General features: G+C 33.3%; 1 protein-coding gene across 6 annotated transcripts in view; it reads left to right on the plus strand.

The window, feature by feature from the left end:
* Window positions 1-20,189, plus strand: part of POSTN (periostin) — a 33,455-nt gene that overhangs the window by 10,686 nt on the left and 2,580 nt on the right. The window contains exons 6-21 of one of the 6 annotated variants that reach the window (XM_036070270.2): window positions 155-301; window positions 815-956; window positions 2,072-2,284; window positions 2,858-2,992; window positions 4,113-4,261; window positions 5,373-5,509; window positions 6,331-6,461; window positions 6,969-7,099; window positions 7,205-7,307; window positions 7,414-7,481; window positions 8,139-8,184; window positions 11,402-11,482; window positions 14,442-14,531; window positions 15,261-15,350; window positions 16,074-16,151; window positions 16,526-16,609. In XM_036070270.2, the coding sequence (XP_035926163.1) occupies window positions 155-301; window positions 815-956; window positions 2,072-2,284; window positions 2,858-2,992; window positions 4,113-4,261; window positions 5,373-5,509; window positions 6,331-6,461; window positions 6,969-7,099; window positions 7,205-7,307; window positions 7,414-7,481; window positions 8,139-8,184; window positions 11,402-11,482; window positions 14,442-14,531; window positions 15,261-15,350; window positions 16,074-16,151; window positions 16,526-16,609 (1,825 nt within the window). The remainder of the gene's footprint in view (window positions 1-154; window positions 302-814; window positions 957-2,071; window positions 2,285-2,857; window positions 2,993-4,112; window positions 4,262-5,372; window positions 5,510-6,330; window positions 6,462-6,968; window positions 7,100-7,204; window positions 7,308-7,413; window positions 7,482-8,138; window positions 8,185-11,401; window positions 11,483-14,441; window positions 14,532-15,260; window positions 15,351-16,073; window positions 16,152-16,525; window positions 16,610-20,189) is intronic. The other 5 variants (XM_036070272.2, XM_036070271.2, XM_036070273.2 and 2 more) reach the window with 5 other exon arrangements.

A 20,189-nucleotide genomic window follows, 5' to 3' on the forward strand; every position in this document is an offset into this window, starting at 1 on the left:
ATATATGTCTTTATCCTCAACATTTACATTTAGAATGTTGGCTTCTTCATGTTACCTCTACTGGTAGATATGAAAAATAGATAATGGTCTTACAGTCTCAGTGGTCAATTGATGGCTCTGATTTCTGCCCTTTGATTTTCCCAAACAATTATAGGTTGTCACTGTTAACTGCGCTCGAATCATCCATGGGAACCAGATTGCAACAAATGGTGTTGTACATGTCATTGACCGTGTCCTTACACAAATTGGTACCTCAATTCAAGACTTCATTGAAGCAGAAGATGACCTCTCATCTTTTAGGGTAAGTACAAGAAATAACAGCAGATTGTCTTGCATCATTGAAATTTCTTTTTCTCTGTCAGAATCTAACAATAAAAATGCTGTTTTAAAAATATGGCAGAATTGTAACAAATATGTTTCTTGAAATGAAAAGAGTTTTATTTTACACTGAAGAGGTCATCCCATATGACATAATAATACTTGTGTGGACATGATAGATAGAGAAAGTTTAGTTATGTGCCTATAGTGTATTTACTGCAGTTAGTATGTGTCCATCTCAGTTACATGTACTGTTGGATATTGCTACAGTCACAGAAACATGGGCAGGATTCCAATTCTTACAAACAGGTTTGAGGAAAGTTGGAAAGGACACAGTTGGTTTTGCCAAAAAATAATATTTTAAAGATCTAACAAAAGCAAACTTCCATAATTTTCTATAGAATCAACTCCCTCATGACAACCTAGGTTAAGTGTGTTGTAATTTTCTTTTGGATTTGCAATGTGCAAGCCTCTGAAAAGCACATTTGTGTTTCAGGCAGCTGCTATCACTTCTGATATACTGGAGTCCCTTGGAAGAGATGGTCACTTCACACTCTTTGCTCCCACCAATGAGGCTTTTGAGAAACTTCCACGAGGTGTCCTAGAAAGGATCATGGGAGACAAAGTGGCTTCTGAAGGTACTAAAATGTCCTCTTCTATGAGAAGCTTCCCAGAATTCCAAGAAGAAAAGAAAAATTTTTAAAAAAAGATTAAGTCATGCCAGTATTATCAGCTTTGATAAGCAAAGGCAAAGAAAAACTTTTGTTCTGAGGTGGACCACAAAAATCTTAAAAAAAAAACAAAGTCCTTGAAAGAGTCAGCAGAATAATTGAATAATTAATAATTAATTTAAAAATAAGTATATTATAAAGATCACATTCTTTTTTACTGCTTTCAAGTAAGTAAGTAGCAGGCATTAAAAGGTTGGCCACTGTTGAAAAGAAATAATAGATCATCAAATTTTAATATCATATATGTATTATGTAATGCTTTTAATTCTAAATTTATGCTAAAAGGTATAATTAAGTTGAGAAAATTGCATGGTTCTCTTGGGCTATTACTTAGTTATACACAGAATTGAGCTTCGTTCTAGTTTCCCTTTCTACTTTCAAATAGATTTTACATTGTGAATAGTCCATTTAACTTACTCAGCCTCTCCCAAAATACATTTAACCAACTTAAAATGAGAAGTTTTGATGATACAGATATAATACAGTTGAGGGATAGATACCTTCAGATATCTTCCAAGAAATCATCTTTATTTTGGCTACTCTCCAGATGTTTTCTGTAGGGAATTATTTGTCTTACCCTCCCCCTCTATTAATCTCTTTACAAGTCATATGCAGTTATTCTGTTATGAGCAGCTAATGCAAGATGCTTCTTGGGTGTTTAGGAATAGGTATCTCTAATAAATACAGGAACATTCTTCTTGTTTTCACATCTGAAATTACTTTCTTATGATAGTGGGAACTTGCCCTAACACATTTTCTAAGTACTACACAAATCATTTCATGCAACCGAACTTCTCTTCTTACTTCCTACTGAGCTAAGCTATTTCTATTGTATAGTTCTTATAGTTAATTGAAAAAGTGTTCCTAGAACATAAACAGAATTTAAAAACCTTCAGTCAATACTTAGGTCTTCTGTGTATTGTATTTCTTAGGAATACTTGGGTCCACAGTGAAACATCTTTTAAGGGTTAAGTGCAATTTCCCTTGATCTCAAAACTTGCTGCTTTTAATTTGTCCTCCAGCTCTCATGAAGTACCACATTTTGAACACCCTCCAGTGTTCTGAAGCTATCATGGGAGGAGCAGTCTTTGAGACTCTGGAAGGAAACACCATTGAGATAGGATGTGACGGTGACAGCATAACAGTAAATGGAATCAAAATGGTGAACAAAAAAGATATTGTGACAAATAATGGTGTCATCCATTTGATTGATCAGGTCCTAATTCCTGATTCTGGTGAGCAACAGTTTCAGATTCTTCCACCTACTACTGTTTACCAGTTATGATGCCTCAAGACTAAATCCACGAAAAATGAATGAGTAGTATAAGGAAAGGCATGTGAAGCACAAATACAGTCTACTGAACTTAGTACCAAGTAGCCTGTGTAATTATGGGCTCTCCATGCAAGGAACTCCTGCTTTCCAGGGCTTCTAATTTTTCTTAATATTTATAAAGGGTCTCACAGTACCACAGTTTTTCTTGAAAATGAAAGGAAAGACATAACCAAATGGTCAGCTTTGGATAACTGAAAGGGCTATGGCACTCAAAACAGAGACAGGAGGTAAGCAATAGAGAATTAAAGACAATGAGAATAAGAAGCCAGAAAAATATTTTCTTTCTGAAATTCTCTGTGATTATCAACCCCCAAAAAGGAATCTGGAACTCTTACTAGGGAAGGGCAGGATGTCTTATCACATTGTCATTACAGCAAATAGTTTATAGATAAGAGCCAAGAACTAATTTACTAATTTCAGGATGATGATAATAACAAAGATGACATTGTTGGTATGGTGATGGTTTACTTTACAGCCAAACAAGTTATTGAGCTGGCTGGAAATCAGCAAACCACTTTCACAGACCTCGTGGCCCAGTTAGGCTTGGCATCCGCCCTTCGGCCAGATGGAGAATACACTTTGCTGGCACCTGTGAATAATGCATTTTCAGGTATGTACTGGACACTGTCATTCCTACTCTCCCTCCCCCACCAATCCTCACACAGCTTTTCTCTTCACCATATTGTTTGCATTAAGGAATAACAGACGTTTTACAAGGTGTTGATTATTTATTGGGTACACATCATTAGCACTATATTGTCTCTACTAAAATGTCCTTCATTTCAAAACATTTCATTATAATAGATATTAACCTATAGGGAGTGAAAGTTTGTAATTAAGGGTATTCAGTTATTCTATGAATCTAATCATATTTCCAGCACACATAAGGGATGTATTAATAGATCTTAAGAAAAATTAATCTGATTTGTTTATTTAACACCAACATAATATTTAAGAATAAATAGTTTCATTTTTCATCTCAAAATTTGATATAAGATGTCAAATTATAAATAAATAAAAACAAGAGACTGTTTTATTATAACTTTTATATTATGATGTAAACTATTTTATAAGTATTTTATCTAGTAGCTGCTCCTCAAGGATGGTGTTTAGATTAATGTAACCTGCCACTTTTTCCAGAAAAATGATTTCACAAAGACATATTTAAATTGTAAAGCAAAATTTAGTAATTAAAAAGTATTATTTTAAAAATATTTTTCCAAATGCTGAATTGTGATACATAAAATTATTAATAAAAATTCAAATTCCTAGAAATGCTATTATCCCTCTTTGTAATAACTATATTCAGATGTGTTGACATTAACCCACCTTTAGGACAGTGGATGTGTTTTGATTTTCTTTTCAGAAGTAAAGATAAATTTACAAATGATTTGTCAGTAGTATTTCATATGACCAATGTATATCAAAATCTTGGCCAATATTAGAGTTTAATTTTGCCAATGACCACATAAAACTATGTTCCAGAGATGGAATCCATTGTTTGAACCCCTTAGAATAATGTTACAGTCATTTGATGGAAGAGCTCACAGAGTTTCTAATTGGTGCATGGAATTCATAGCCTTGAGCATTTAGTTGACTCATATATTTTATGAGTAAAAAATCCATAATATCCATAGTATTAGGGGTTATTCATTTTCATGATTTTCTCTTATCAGGGGGAATTTTAATGCTTTCTAAATAATCCTTTTTCTTCATGAATTTATTTATAGATGATACTCTGAGCATGGATCAGCGGCTTCTTAAATTAATTCTGCAGAATCACATATTGAAAGTAAAAGTTGGCCTTAATGAGCTTTACAACGGACAAAAGCTCGAAACCATTGGAGGCAAACAGCTCAGAGTCTTCGTCTATCGTACAGTAAGTGAATCAGAAAAAGATAAAATATCCACATTGGCCTAAATGTCAAATGCAATGTCCTTGTCTGAGAATATTGTTACAACAAATGTTTCCAGAATTTTATTAATGTGGTTTTAGTAATAGTAAATATTCATAGGAAGATCAGGGAACTGAGTAATGTATGAAAAGACTGTGAGGAAAGGATACAAAAAGTGGTGAGTATTAATAATTCAGATAATTTGCATTCATTTAATTATAAATAACTTTCCATTCTAAAGAATTAATTATTTCAATTCTAGAAATCACTGAAACTCCTCTAAAATAAGCTTTTGATTTATGGAGTCCTGTAAGTTTACAAGGTAATTTTTTATAGACATATAAAGATCTCTGAACTCTATAAAATGGTTCTAACATACTTCATCTGAGGGAATATTTCTAGAAAATATTGCTTATGAAAATTACAGTGCAAGTAGTGGTGCTGTTCAATTTCTGTCCAGGCAACAGATGCGTCTAGAGCTCAAAGATTTCACAGGAAGTCGAACATTACCTGATACGATACACAGCAGCTGCTCACGATGGTTCCACAATCCCAAGACACATGTTTTACAGGATGCAGAAAATGGACTGCATATACATATATTTGTTCAAAAACACTATAACAAAATCAATAATGTGACATGATTGATAGAACCTTATAGTCAGGAAAATATAGTAAATATCTACGGAGATCACAAAAGGCACTGAAGTCAGGAAACTTTATGGTTAAAGAGGGTCCTAAAGAGTTAAAGGGTGAAAGTTTCTTAAAGAGGGTGTGGATGAATGGTTCAAACCTGGAGAAGAATGATGAAAAGTATAGACATGGAATTCTACGGAATTTTTGTTATTTGCAGATGAAACTACCTGCCTGACACATAGGATAGCTTAACTAGTAGTAGAAAACCTGATTGAATAAGAAGTGTGAGGTCAGGTAGTGCCCAACCTTAAAAACAGAAGTGAGATGCTATTTCCTCAGGCTGGAGAGGTCAGGAGACCTCTTAGAAGAGTCAATCCATTAACTCAACTATGCATCTACTTCCACATAGGATATTTCAAGTAGGGAAATGGACAGTTGTATCTTTCCCTTCTTTGCTAGGCTGTCTGCATTGAAAATTCATGCATGGTGAGAGGAAGCAAACAAGGAAGAAATGGTGCCATTCACATATTCCGAGAGATCATCAAACCAGCAGAGAAATCCCTCCATGAAAAATTAAAACAAGATAAGCGCTTTAGGTAAGCCTATTGGTTTTATCTCCACAAAAAAAAACAAAAAAACAAAAAAACAAAAACCACCGTGAGAGTTATTGATATAGTTTTGTCTCACAGTTAGTATTCCAAAAGGCATTCAGTATTCAGTATTACTGAAAATAGAATTTAGACTAAGAAGTCCATGCAAATGTTTTCAAAACTGAAATATATTCTTAACACTATTTTGCTTCCTGGTACACCATAATATGATTTGGTGAGTGAAACAATCTAATAGATTGACCTACTCCTTGCAATGTTTTTACATTTAAGTTTTTGAAAAAATGACAGTAAACTAGCAAAGACTATTTTGTGAAATATTAAATGAAAAACACACACTTCTATTTTGTTATGAAGTGTGACCTTGTCAACTTTTATAAGATAAAAACCGAGTTTAGGAAATTTAAAAACCATATCTATATTTAAATAATTTCCCCATGATAAAACTTTTTTAACAGGTAAATTGCATTTGAAACATGAAAATGGATGAACAGGGGGGCCTGGGTGGCAGAGTCAGTTAAGTGTCCGACTCTTGGTTTTGACTCAGGTCGTGATCTCAGGGTTGTGATCTCAGGGTCGTGAGATCGAGGCCTGTGTCGGGCTCCGCGCTCAGCACAGAGTCTGCTTGGGCTTCTCTCTCTCCCTCTTCCTCTGCCCCTCCTCCACCCCTTCAAATAAATAAATAAATCTTAAAAAAAAAGAAAATGCAGGAACAATTTCTCGTGCTTTCCACCATAAATGGATTCTATTCTATTCCATACATACCTAAATCTAAGTCTAACAGATAAACATGTGTCTTTCCTGCTTAGCATCTTCCTCAGCCTACTTGAAGCTGCAGACTTGAAAGAGCTCCTGACACAACCTGGGGACTGGACTCTATTTGTTCCAACCAATGATGCCTTTAAGGGAATGACAAATGAAGAAAAGGAAATTCTGATTCGTGAGTAGAAGTGAATACCAGATATTTGCCCCTAGAGTTCAGGATCTCATTTCTTCCTCAAGCATTCCTGCCCAGAAGTCAGCCTCAAAAATGTCCCCTCTTTAATATTCATGGTTAGCCTCAGTTTCCTTTAATTCCACTTGGAATATGTGGAGGGTCACTCATTAATGTTCTTAATTAACTACTTGCTTTCGTGGTTGTTGAGCTAGATGTTCACTTATGCTATTTCTATTAAAGTCCACACAGTTAGGTGACAAAGAAAGTAGTCACAATCTCAAAAATATTTTGATTTTCTTTCCTCCCCGTAAGTTGGCTAATATTTTGATTGAACAGACTGAAGTGACTGTCTCGACAGGGCATTAATAGCAACTTGAAAGAACAATGACATGATGAGAAATTACAGTGTGGAAAAAACAAAGACAAAGAAATATTTCTATCCTTAATCTTTCTAGCATCAAAATATCAAAAAATATGACATGTTATAAATATACATTCCCCCCCCCCCAGGTGACAAAAATGCCCTTCAAAACATCATCCTTTATCACCTAACACCAGGAGTTTTCATTGGAAAAGGATTCGAACCTGGTGTTACTAACATTCTGAAGACCACACAAGGAAGCAAAATCTATCTGAAAGGAGTAAGTTCTCTAGAATGAATTTATGGTAGCATTCATCCATTGTTCAATTATCTTAATGTTAATTTTTCATTACATTCTCATTGACATTACCCACTGTTTTGATAGGTAAATGACACACTTCTGGTGAACGAAGTGAAATCAAAAGAATCTGACATCATGACAACAAACGGTGTCATTCATGTTGTAGATAAACTCCTCTACCCAGCAGGTTGGTAATTATTGAACTCATTAATGAATTGAATCTTTTTCAACAGAAACCTACATTTTTATTTCACACTTTCTTACTAATATTTATTTAATCTTCCTCTTCATAGACACACCTGTTGGAAATGATCAGCTGCTGGAAATACTTAATAAACTGATCAAATACATCCAAATTAAGGTACAGAATATTATTGGATTTGTTTATAATGTGCTGAATAGATATTGCAATTTTAACATAAAAGACTAGAAATGTATAAATTAATAGGTAGGTATACACTGGACTTGGATTGCTTTTTGTTGATTACGTATCACTGGCCCACCTGGAATAAATGACATAATTTCTTTATGGTTTTATTCAACAAATACCTATTAAAAGCTACTTGGGTCCAGGCAGTGTATTAAGTGTAATGGAAAATACAAGTTGAATCAGAGATGGCCCTTTATTTAAAAACTTACAGTCCAGTTGGAAAGAAAAAACATGATGATAAAAAGGCTATAATCTTTCTATTATTAAATACCTTTGCGACAGAATATAAGGTAAAGTATTTACTTGTAAAAAGTTGTCACTAACCACAGTGGTTAAGAGCAAAAAAGTGTTTTGCTCCTTTGTCCTTGTAGGGTCTAAGTATCAGAAAACATATGAAATACTATTTAAAAACCTATTTAACTTTAGATTAACTATTTTATAATTTTTAAGACTCTGAGTACCAAATCCAATAATTTTTATGCCATCTGGCCCAATAACAGGAGATTGCAAAATGAATTAAAGTGGTGCCATAATTTTGTTAATAAAACTACTAATTTCACATTACTAAATACAAATATTTATTTTCAGTTTGTTCGTGGTAGCACCTTCAAAGAAATCCCCATGACTGTTTACAGTAAGTACATAATGAATATTTGTCACATACCAGTGGCAAGATGTAAAAATAAGAAAACACAATAATTTTCTTTGTACTTGGAAGCAGAAATTATTGATAATCTGGTATTTCGAATTCCAAACAAACAATGGCAAATTTCATCCCACTTGAAGCAGGCTTAAGGTCTGGATGAGACCTCTCAGCCAGGGCTATACCCTTCAGCTCCTATGAACTGAACTGAACTTCCCCATTCATCAAATAAACAGGAATGATAAGATATGAGAATAGCAGTAAAATATAATAGCTAGCATGGAAAAGAGGCAGGGAAAAAAAGACATACAAACATACGAAGAGGAGAGACAGCTAAAAGGCACTCCAGAGTTATCTGAAAATTCAGATGTGTAGACACAGAAATAACACTGCTGAAGGATTTGTAGCTCATTCCACCCTTAAGCCGTCAGCTCAGGACAGGGTGGCTGTGGTGTGCCAAAGAGTCCTAATGTTTATGAATTGGCAGTTCAAAAACTCTCCCCATCCAAAACTGGGTGAAGGAACAAAGAATTTGCCAGGCAGTAAGCCTAAAATTTCTAGATGCCAAGGTTCTTTTACCCCTGACTGTACCAGATTATCAAAATTAAATCTCTACTACTTAATAACGGGAAAGGGTATTCCAGTCTCATAAATGTAACTTGTAGTATTCCTTTTTCAATGTGGTTTTTTTCTTCATTTGTCTTTTTTCTTTCTTTCTTCATAGCTTTCAAAGCAGAAATTCTTTTCATTTTGTTTTGACTCTACATTTAAACACTCAAAATGTACCAGTAGCAAAAGCATTACTTCAATTCCCACTCTTACCCCTGCTAGAAAATAATTCTGTTTTATACTCTGAGCATTCTGTTATTGAATTAAACAAATTTTCCTTAGGATTTACACTAGATATGGAAAAAGAATGAAGATAATGCGAGGAGCAAAACAAAATGTCTTCTGCTCTTACTGATTTCAATTATGTAATAATAACATACGCAAATCCAGTATCAGGCCAGCTCAGCACTATTTTAAAGATTTAGTTGGAATAGCTATGATTCAACATGGCATAAATTCCAGTATGGAAGTATACAATCTGGTATATATTTTAAAATAAATTAAAGAATCATTATGGGCTCTATTCATCAGAAATGTTATGTCATCTTTCTCCCTAAAGTTGTATATCTGCGCTACATTTCTTTCCCTTTCCTACTTTACCCATGATAGGTCCACTACTTTCTATCTATGCCAATGCAATATTTTGCTTACAATGAGCCAAAATCTTATAGTTCCTTTATTTTCCTCTAATAAAATTGGATCTGCATTCACAGAAAAGAAGTTACATTTTATGAAATTATGCAAGTCTAGTAAACCTTTTCTATCTACTCAAAGCTCTTGAAACAGCTCTGAGATTTACATTCCAATGCCAGATGTTTCTTTAACTCCTGCCCATGGAGCATGCTGCTATTTAGAAGTGAACTTCAAATAGAGGTAGAGAGTAATTAAAACTAAGATTCCATTTTTATGTTCCTTGATTGACTTGTCTCTAAAACTTCTTTAATTTCCTTGCTACATATTATTCTTGTCCCCAGAATATCATACATTTTAATTGTACGGGGGAAAAATGCTCTGTAGTAGACGTTGCCGAAGATACAACATTTGAGGCACAGCAGAATAAAATCAGTATTCAATCCTCAGTCCAGGACCTGTCAAAACTATTTAATTCTTCAGGCAAGCAAGACTGAAACAAAACTTCCAACCAACTAAACATCCTACACTTCAAGTTCCTTAATAAGAAGTAAAAATTTACGCTAAAAGTAATGACCCCATTTTGATAGTAGCAGCAGAGACCTCTGTGGATTTGGCCTTCATGGAAAGGTTCCTCTGCGGCAAGACCACTTGTGGGATCAGTAATTGGATGCCTACATTTGATATATTTTAGAGCTTCATAATTTAAGATTTCAAAATAAAAAATTTGATATGACTGAAACATAGTCACAATGAAGATCTATAACCCATATGAATTTTTAAAAGTTGATATTTCAGAAGCCTGAGGTGAGAATGTGACAGAAACCCAAATTGTGCTAACATCTCACCTCTAATGTGTCCACACAACCTGTTGTGATTGCACAGTTAGTTTTAGCGCAGCCCCACTGTCTAATGGAGCTATCTTTTAAGGCTTCTAATTAGAAATGACAAAAAGCCAGTAGCCCTTGTTGTAGGCTCCAGAGGCACATTTCCAGTTAGTCTCTACAACCAAAAGCCAAACAGTTTGCTATTTTAAATAAATTTTGCATATTATTGTTTTAGTTGGGTGAATGACACGCATTTAAAACACATAGTTTTAAATTTTAAAGAAATGATCATGATAGGGGGGCGCCTGGGTGGCTCAGTCGGTTAAGCGTCTGCCTTCGGCTCGCCTTCGGGTTGGGTCATAATCCCAGGGTCCTGGGATCAAGGCCTTGTCAGGCTCCCTGCTCAGCGGGGAGTCCGCTGCTTCTTCTCCTCCTGCCCCTCCCCTGCCCGTGCTCTCTCTCTCTCTCTCTCTCTCTCACTCTCACTCACTCTCTCTCTCAAATAAATAAAATCTTAAAAAAAATGATCATGATATTAAAGCTGAAAATTAAAGACATTTTAGCCGATAACTTAAATACTGATCATATCATGTTTGTTGCATAGAGCTCATAGTTGGCTGGCTGAAATTTATTTTTACTTTTAATTATTCTGAACTGTTTTTCATATTTTCCTTTCTATATCACTGTTATCAGATGCATGAAAAAAATTTTGTCTTTGTCTTTCAATTTTTTCTTTTGAGAAAGAATCCAACAATGCAATTTAAGATATTATGAATTGCATGAAATTAATCATGTTTGTCTTCTGTTGCTATGCAGCCAATATTTTCAAGAAGTACAAAAGAAGGTAAAGAGCTTTAGTGGTGCAGTTCAAAATTACAGATTTCTAGATAGCATTCCTCACTTAGTGTGTATATATTTCACTGGAACAAACCCAAGTCACTGGACTTCAGAGTACACCATCTGGACACGAGAAGATAAATAGATAATGTACCATGAATATTTCCTGTATCTGACTGCCTGAACATATTACCACAACTTAATACCTCAGTACCTAACAAAAATTAAAAAAAAAAAAAGAGGACAACTTTGTTCAGGTTGTTTTTATGTAAATGTCATTTATATTCCACTTTCTATACTTTCAGCAACTAAAATTATAACCAAAGTTGTGGAACCAAAAATTAAAGTGATTGAAGGCAGTCTTCAGCCTATTATCAAAACTGAAGGTAAAAATCATGGTTCCTTTTATTGTGAAAAAAAATCCAAATAATAGACTGATTTCTATGAATGTATCTACATTCTTTTTGAAACTAACATGCTAAATATTTCTGTATCAATGGCATGCTCCTGTAATTGTAGAATGCGGAATGCAAATTATTTAGCAGAGTAGATGGTGCATTCCTAATACTTTCAGTACATTTGCTTGTACTTGATTTCATTTGAACCTAATTGGCCATTGCATTAGCACTAGTACCCAGATAAAAAAATAAGTAAACAAACAAACAAACAAATCCTGAGCTTTTTTTTTTTTTTTTTACTGCAGTTGACTCCTTCAGAGTATTTTTTTGCAGGTTTATCTCCAATCTCCCCCACATGATGTCTTGTTTACTCTTCCAAAAAGTACAGGCATTTTTCATTCAACAACCTAAGAGAGCACTGAAGCTATACATTGATGAAAGCTTTTAAAATTACAACCACGTGTGGTATATTTTTAAATTAGACCACCAGAAACAGAAGAGGGAGTAAGTAGCTGGTGCAGTGAGTCAAACCTTAGAATTCTTAATTGCAGTCCTGAACTTCTACCTTTACTGACTATGTTAGCCAACTCCATCCAACATCTTTGATGCCACCTTCATTTCATTTATTTTAATTATTACCAAGGGTCAGACCTTAAGAATGATTTGTTTTTATGTCTAAGCATCTTAATGGGGTGACTTGCCACAGAGAAAACACTTAAGTTTTCTTCTCTATTCTGTAAGAAGGATAGAAACGGTCTTCCAAAAAAGGAAAAAAATCGTATTTTCAGTTGAATCTCAAAAAAACTCTTATTTTAATTTTTTTTTAATTTATATTTCTTCTCGTTCTCTGAAGTGAGATGGCAATTCCTTGAATATTTTTATCTATTCCTTTAAAGGCAAGCCATGATTTATATCTAGATATTGGAAACTTGTATGCAAAAGTTTATTTCCTAGCTAATTAGTTATTCATATTTTTATTTCTTCTTGAGACCTAAAATTGATGTAGTCTTTGAAATCTGTGCTTATTAAAAAAAAATACTCTACCTATGGTCATGGGATTGCTTTTGTATTTGGATGAGAATTTGGTGTCTTAAGAAATTAAATCATAGAAATGTTTTGTTGACAAAATGCTTTTTGATCATTTTAATAAAAAATGATCAAATGATCCTTGGTAATACACTTGATTTTAACATTCCTGTACTGTTTTAAAATTAGATCCCCTAAAATTTTGTATAATCACTTGTACACAGCTTCTATAATCAAAATCATTCACATGTGCTATTCTTATTTTCAAAGATTCCTACCTTTTCTTTCAAGCTTCTTCATTCAACCCATTTATCTTCCCAATCTTTGTCAGTGGGAATCTACTGTATTAATCTTTCTTCACTTAGGAACACAGTGAAGCATCAAATCTACCTGGGTTCTGCCTATAAAGGGAAAAAGGATGAAAAATGGGGTCATGTCACCTATGTGTTAAAAACTCTTCAGTTCAAAAATTCAGAAGTTTTACTTCTGTGTAACATCCTGAAGGAAACAAATAATTATTGTGGCAGCCATTTACAATTGTCCAGCTTTAAGTTTGCTACTGGTTTTTACTTCTCATTGAGCTTTTGCGGTCCACTGATGATTCTTGAATTCCCTCTGAATGTATTAGGCTCCAAAACACAATTTTAAGATATTTCTTATAAAAGGTTAACCTTAACCAGATCATAGAATTAAGAATTAATCCACTGAAATTCATTTCAACAAATACTTAATGAGCATCTTACTATTGTGCTGGGCACTCTCCTAGGTGCAGGGAGTAAATATGAAAAAAAGATTTGATAAAAACTCCTGCCTTCATAAAGCATAATGATAGAGGGTGTTTCTGAAATTTCAGTTTAGGCTCTTCCAAAGAAATGTCGATTTGGATATTTTATTAACTCATTTCTTGTTCTTAAACTCCGTAAGGGTATTTTCCTTTTGAAATTTCTAAACCTTAAAAACCGGGCCTTGCATTCGATACTCAATATCCCTTGATCCCATAGATCAAATATTATGGTATGAAGCACTCCTTATTTGAAAGAACAATTGTTTTCACTATTTTAGATTGTTTTAGACTAATTCTGGGTAATGGTGTACATTAACAATTTCTGGACAAGCAAATAAATCGTCTCAAAGATAAGCAAATATAGTGATATTCAACTGTTGAAGGGTGTTACAGTATGAGTTAAATGTACTGAACTTTACTTTTCTTCTCTATGAAATAGTCTTGGTTGACTAATGTAGTAATCAGCTTTCTAACATTCAAAATGATTTTCTCTGGGAGTGAAATCATTTTGTAAGTCAAATGCAACACTTGTTTAACTCTTGCATTTGAAGAACTATTTAATTATTAATTAGTAAATTTTTGCATCATTTTCGTATATAAGGTAAGTACTCAAATCCATTTTCCCATAAAATCTGAAATTCAGTGTCTTTATAGGCATAAAGTTGAGATTTTTGAATGTTCAGTCTTATGCCCATTTGATAAAAAGTGGACAATACTGAGTAATTAAAAATTAAATTAAATTTAATAAGGAAAGAGTAATTGATGATACCAGTATAGTCAAGTAAGATCTACACTAGTTATCATTAGAACAACTCATTTTCGTACATACTGTATGATTCATAAAGTACATAATACCTTGTGTGATCCTACTTTACGACTACAAATAAATGGATGGACTTATGCTAAACGCTAAAACAGATGAAAGTTAATTTTAGCAGCACCCCAATAGACTGAGTCATTTGTTCTCATAAATACTGCCTAATTTATAGACAATGGGAAGTGTTTAAAACTGATTTCATAAAGCCTGAAACCACTTTGACGTTTGAATAACAACAAATGTTGAAATAAATTTCCTGTTCTGAGGAAGTTAAAGAACTGCTTTAACATGATAATTTGTCTCCTAAAACAATGCCTCAGGACCCACAATGACAAAGGTCAAAATTGAAGGTGAACCTGAGTTCAGACTGATTAAAGAAGGTGAAACAGTAACTGAAGTGATCCATGGAGGTGCGTTATATGTATTTCCTAAAGCCTAGTTAGGATCACTGTGATTATTTTGAAACAGTGTTGGTTAAATATATTGAACATCTGATGTTTTCTGTTGGCTTTTGTTTTATATAAATTGTGGGAATATTCATCTCACAGGCTCATCCTGTTAGGTGTTGTGGTTTTTTGTTTTTTTTAATTTTTCTTAATTTTTTTCCAGTCAAATAAAATACAATTTACCTTTAATGAAGTTAGAGTAATTTAACCTACTTGGAATTAATTTACCCATTAAGTCACCAGGTCCAACAAAACCGTCATTACTGTGCATACGCCAGTGATGATTATGAACTAGAATAACAATAATGTCAATACAAAGTAATCTATTGGACTTAGAAGAAAAAAATGGCCATTGTGTTAAGATTGACTAATAAATCACTGCTGAGACTGAATATAGGGCTCCCACTCTAATGATGTAGAATTCCCTGGATTCTCACTAAATAAAAAACAAGTATGACAGTAAGACACGGAGAGTTAACTTGCCAGCTGGCTCTCTCCCTCACCCAAGATTCAGGACATAACTCTACCATTTAGACATTTGTTGATCTGACTCTGTTTGAGATATGTCCCCAAAATGATTAGGATTGAATTCTAAGCCGTATTGCTTTGAGAACTATATTTAATCATTAAAATGTCTAGCTTATGTATCCATAAAGGGATACATCAAATGCGTTTTTCTCCCTCTACTTTTAGAGCCAATTATTAAAAAATACACCAAAATCATTGATGGAGTGCCTGTGGAAATAACTGAAAAAGAGACAAGGGAAGAACGAATCATTACAGGTAATCTTTGATTCCATATATGGAACTATGCCTGAATTATAAAGGTAAAACCATAGTAAATCTTAAAATAGCTCTCTCTATAAGAATCATGAGAGAAATCGACTAAGTCATTTTCATGGTGGTTACTAAAGTTATCTCTTTTTGGCAGAAATAATATTATTCTTAAATATGCAATCTATGTTTTTCTCTGAATTGGAATTTGTGGACAAATCTATAAGCATGTGTTTTTACTATGCAGATTCATACATGTTACATAATATTTTCACTTAACTATGTATTAATGAGTTAATAAACCCTAGAAGAGAAACCATTCCCTCCTTTGATTTTCTGTTTACCTTAAGGTCTACACATCTACATGCCAAAATATATACAAGTTTGTATAAGACAACTGATCTCTAATTTTAGTAAACCTCTGTGTCAGTCTCCCACCAATGAATTAGTCTAAAATTCTGAATTCAGCTATTTAGCAAGTATTTGTTTAAATGAGCAGTCAGCAGCTAGGGCTTGTACCACCCACTTATGTAAAGTTCTGTTGGAACCCAGTGTGACCATCCCTGCATAGAATGTCTATAACTGCTTCACCCTACACTGACTATTTGAATCGCTGCAACACAAAAGTCATATGGCCTATAAAGTCTAAAATACTTACTATCTGGCCCTTTAGAGTGGAAGTTTGCTTACCACAGTTTTAGACCTTTTTTAAAAAAATTGTCTTTCTTTCAGGTCCTGAAATAAAATATACTAGGATTTCTACTGGTGGTGGAGAAACAGAAGAAACTCTGAAGAAATTGTTGCAAGAAGGTCAGCATGTCTAGAAACATAAGAATGTGACTTTACCTAAGCTGTTTCAAAGTCTAAAATAGTCTTTGAGGCCTTTTACGTATTTTCTACTCTATCTCATTCTTTTGTTCAAATTCCATGCCAACATATGAAAAATGTTCAAAGATAAAGAATGAAACTCAAATGACAGTCATGTGGATTGTTTTGTTAATATATTTGTTATATATTGTTCAATAGCTTTAGAAAATTGGCTTATCGAAACAGCACTAAAACTAGAGAAAGATCAAGTGTTGGTCTGGAATTCATTGTTAGCCAGATGCCATTATATATCACATCAAGTGTCCTGTGCTTTTATTACATAAACCAATTTCTGCTATAAACATGTATCCTCTCAGAGGTCACCAAGGTCACCAAATTCATTGAAGGTGGTGATGGTCATTTATTTGAAGATGAAGAAATTAAAAGACTGCTTCAGGGAGGTTAGTAAAAGGGAAACGACTAACCCACTTAACAGGTTCTGGAGACTGAGTTCTTCAACTTTTTAAAGACTGAGCATTCAGGTTTTACTTTTAGTAAGGTTAGAAAAAGACAACATGGTGTGTTGTCTTAAGAGATTGATTGGTTCAATAGTAGTTTAAGTAATAATAATGAAGAAATGATTACTAGTTTAAACAGTCTTTAAAAAGTTCTATGATATAAAACTTGGGGAGCAATGAATATTTTTTTTCTTTGATACAGATAATCAAAGGATATTTTAAGTATCTGACAGGGGAATACTTTTTAAATTTGTAGTTGTTTAAAGAAGCCGAAATTGACATATTATATTAAAAAAATATATTCACTGCCCCCAGAACAATAATAAAAGGCATGTTTATGGATTTTTTAAAGTGCATACATCTAGCAAAAAAAAAAAAAATAGTGCATTTAGTAACTTTCTTTTCCAAACTACATTCCTGAGAATGGATATCTGTTTCTTCTAACAGTTTGAGTGATAATCTGTAACTGGAGATGGAAATTATTTTGCATATGAAATTAATCTTTAAAGTATGGAATGTTCTCTGTCTATGGCATTAAAAGGACCCACTTTTAAAAGCAAAGGAGAAAAAAAAAGAATTCAAAATCTTACACAAACTCTAAATGATAATTATTTGAAGAAACAGTAAATGCTAATAAAATATAATTTGGGTAATTGGCATTTGAATAAATGAACTTCTAGTTCATTTTACTAACAATAAAAGTATTTAGACGACAACTTGCTTCAGAGAAACAAGCACTTAAATTATTCAGAAAAATCAAATATGCTTCCTGAAATATACTATGAGTTGAGAAACACAACTACAGTTTGGCATTTATCCAAAATATCATCCAAGATGGCTTTTCTGCTTAAATTTGTATCCCTCTGTTCAAGAAGATGTAAATTCTCTTGGAACCATACATATTATAGGCAATTGTTTCTTTATTCTTTATTTTAACCTAGGTAAAAATCTCTTTATATAGTGTTGAGACTGTTCAGCGATAGTAAAAATAAATTGAACCAATGATTGAATTTCCCCTCAATAGAAAAATATGTGTCTGAAAAATACAAGATTTCATTTCAGACTGCAGGGAGTGTGCGGCAAAGCCAAGGCCATAAAAGAACCCAGGTTTTCTGTATTATCTCACATAGAATTCACTCATCTACCCACAAATGTTTAACTGTCTGCTAGGAAAACAGGGATTTGAGGGAAGAGGGGAAGAGACTATGAAGATTGAATTGAATTCTTTTTTTTTAAGTCCTTACCATAGTAAGCAGCTTTGTAGAATGGCAGTGCTTTCTAGAGAATGAATCATTTAGTAGTGGCACCTGTATATACATTGCTTTACTTTATTTAGGCTTAAACTTCAGGTAAGTATGTTTTCTTCTCCTTTAATAAGCCCTGCTTAACAAGTTGATTATAAACAAGGAACTAAGTACAGAACAATAACTTCAGGCAAAAGAAAATATATCTGCTACAAGAATATGATATTCTAATTTTAGTTGATGAAATCTTTCTTTAACTCCTGTTTTCTTCTATCCCAGAGGGTGGATTCCTTTAGTTCCCAATATTTGGTTTCTCTACATGTCTGTAAAGCATTAATTTCCACAATGCCACATCCTAAGTTTTTATCAAAACATTTCCAAGGTTTTTTTTTCACATAGTCAAGCCAATATAAGCAGTATAGTTACTAGTATAACTCACATATAGCTAGTATAACTAGTAGAGTTCAGTATAACTACTGAACACTAACTGGACACAGTAGGTTTTTTTCCTAGCCCTGTAAAATCAATGGGCCATCACTGAGTTACAAGTGTCTAGATCCTGAGATACCTATTTACAAAGAAGCTGCTGTGAATAAAGATTACATCATGCAAGACTGGCCTGCCTTCCTTCAGAATATAGATAGTTGATCTCTATCCCAACTACAGTCTTCATCTCGAAGTTTGGAGTTTTCAATCTAGACTGTTCATAGTGGTACATATAGTACATTCTGATGAATTGAGTGTATTCCTCAATTATTTCAGTCATGACTAGTAACATGGCTAAGTGGTCCTTTCGGTACCAATATTGTGGTTTATCACTGAAGTGCTTCAGAGCCCTTAACTCAAAAAATGTTCTCATGAAATGCATAGAATTTCACGCTTAGGTAAAGTAATTAAGGGAGAATATCCACCTATAGAGAAAGGAACAAAGAAGATGTCATTTTGGATGGTTTTGACAAATCGGCCAATACAAAATGTAAAGCCTGTGTAGAGAATAGGCATCAGCTTGTAGGTCTGGCTTTTGATCTGGGCTCCAACTCAAACTACTTAAGTAAGTTGATTCTTTTTTTGCTTTGGTTTCTTCTTCTGAAAATGAGGATAATAATGTTACTTATGTCTTAATGAGTTAATGTATGGAAAGCGCTTGGAACAATGCTTGACAAATACAAGTTCCCAGTAATGTTAACTATTATCAGTATCATGGCCAGTTATATTTACATAATAAACTTACTAATATAAACTTAAGAAAGTAGTATTTTACACCTAATTTAAATTTCTGAGAGCCTAGCCATATAAATATGCAAAAGTCTTATAAATAATTGGGCTGAAGCACTTTGCATATTTCATGAAACATGGTAGAGAGGGGCATTTGTGTGGGATCATTCATATGACTCGTTTATCTTCCCACGTTTTGCTTCTTGAAGCATGACTTGATACGACTCTCATTCATTTTGAGATAGCAGAGAGCCACTGGGAACAAATCTGACTTTCTGCACTTTATTCAGGCTTTCTTCTAAAGATGTTTTTTTTTTTTTTTTGTCACAATTAATACTTCTTATTTTACTAGTACCATAGCAAAATAGTAATAAATTAACAAATTACTTAATTGGGTGTTCATTAATTGGATGCTGACAAGTGTATGAAACAAAATATGAGTGTAAGTGCTTGTTTTGAAATGTAATGTTGTAAATACTTCTGTGACCTTGTTTTAAATTATACAATAACTGTTATTTGGAGTTTAATAAGTCCATTATAAACAATGGTCTTAGTCACTTAAAGATTGAATCCATCTTTTCTTGACTATATTTTATAAGCCATTATTCTGTTACCAAATAAACCTGAAGTTCATGAAAATATATCAGTTGGAGCATATTCCATAATAACCCTATCTCAAACTTTCCCCTATTATCCAATGTAATGAGGTTTTCTACAGTTCTGTATTATAGTATTAACAAGATATTATAAATGGTTATACATCTTATATTTTGTGGGAAAAAACATGTTGGAAATGTGCCACACAGAAACAAACTTATTCAAACATTTTAAAAATGTTTCTAGGTGACATACAGCCAATATACTGTTGGTGGTAGTTTCTTGCTTTACTTTTTAACAGAATTTCAGAGAATTGAAAAAATATATATAATAGAAAAATTTTGACCTGATTATTGGGCATAGATAATATATAAAAGCAAGAAGTCAAAATTCAGAGAAAAGAAATTTTTAAAGGTAAGCAGAAAAATGAAGTCACTGTAGGAACCACATTTACTCTTTGATCTTAA

Source organism: Halichoerus grypus, chromosome 4 (genome assembly GCF_964656455.1).
Source record: "Halichoerus grypus chromosome 4, mHalGry1.hap1.1, whole genome shotgun sequence".
NCBI lineage: Eukaryota > Metazoa > Chordata > Mammalia > Carnivora > Phocidae > Halichoerus > Halichoerus grypus.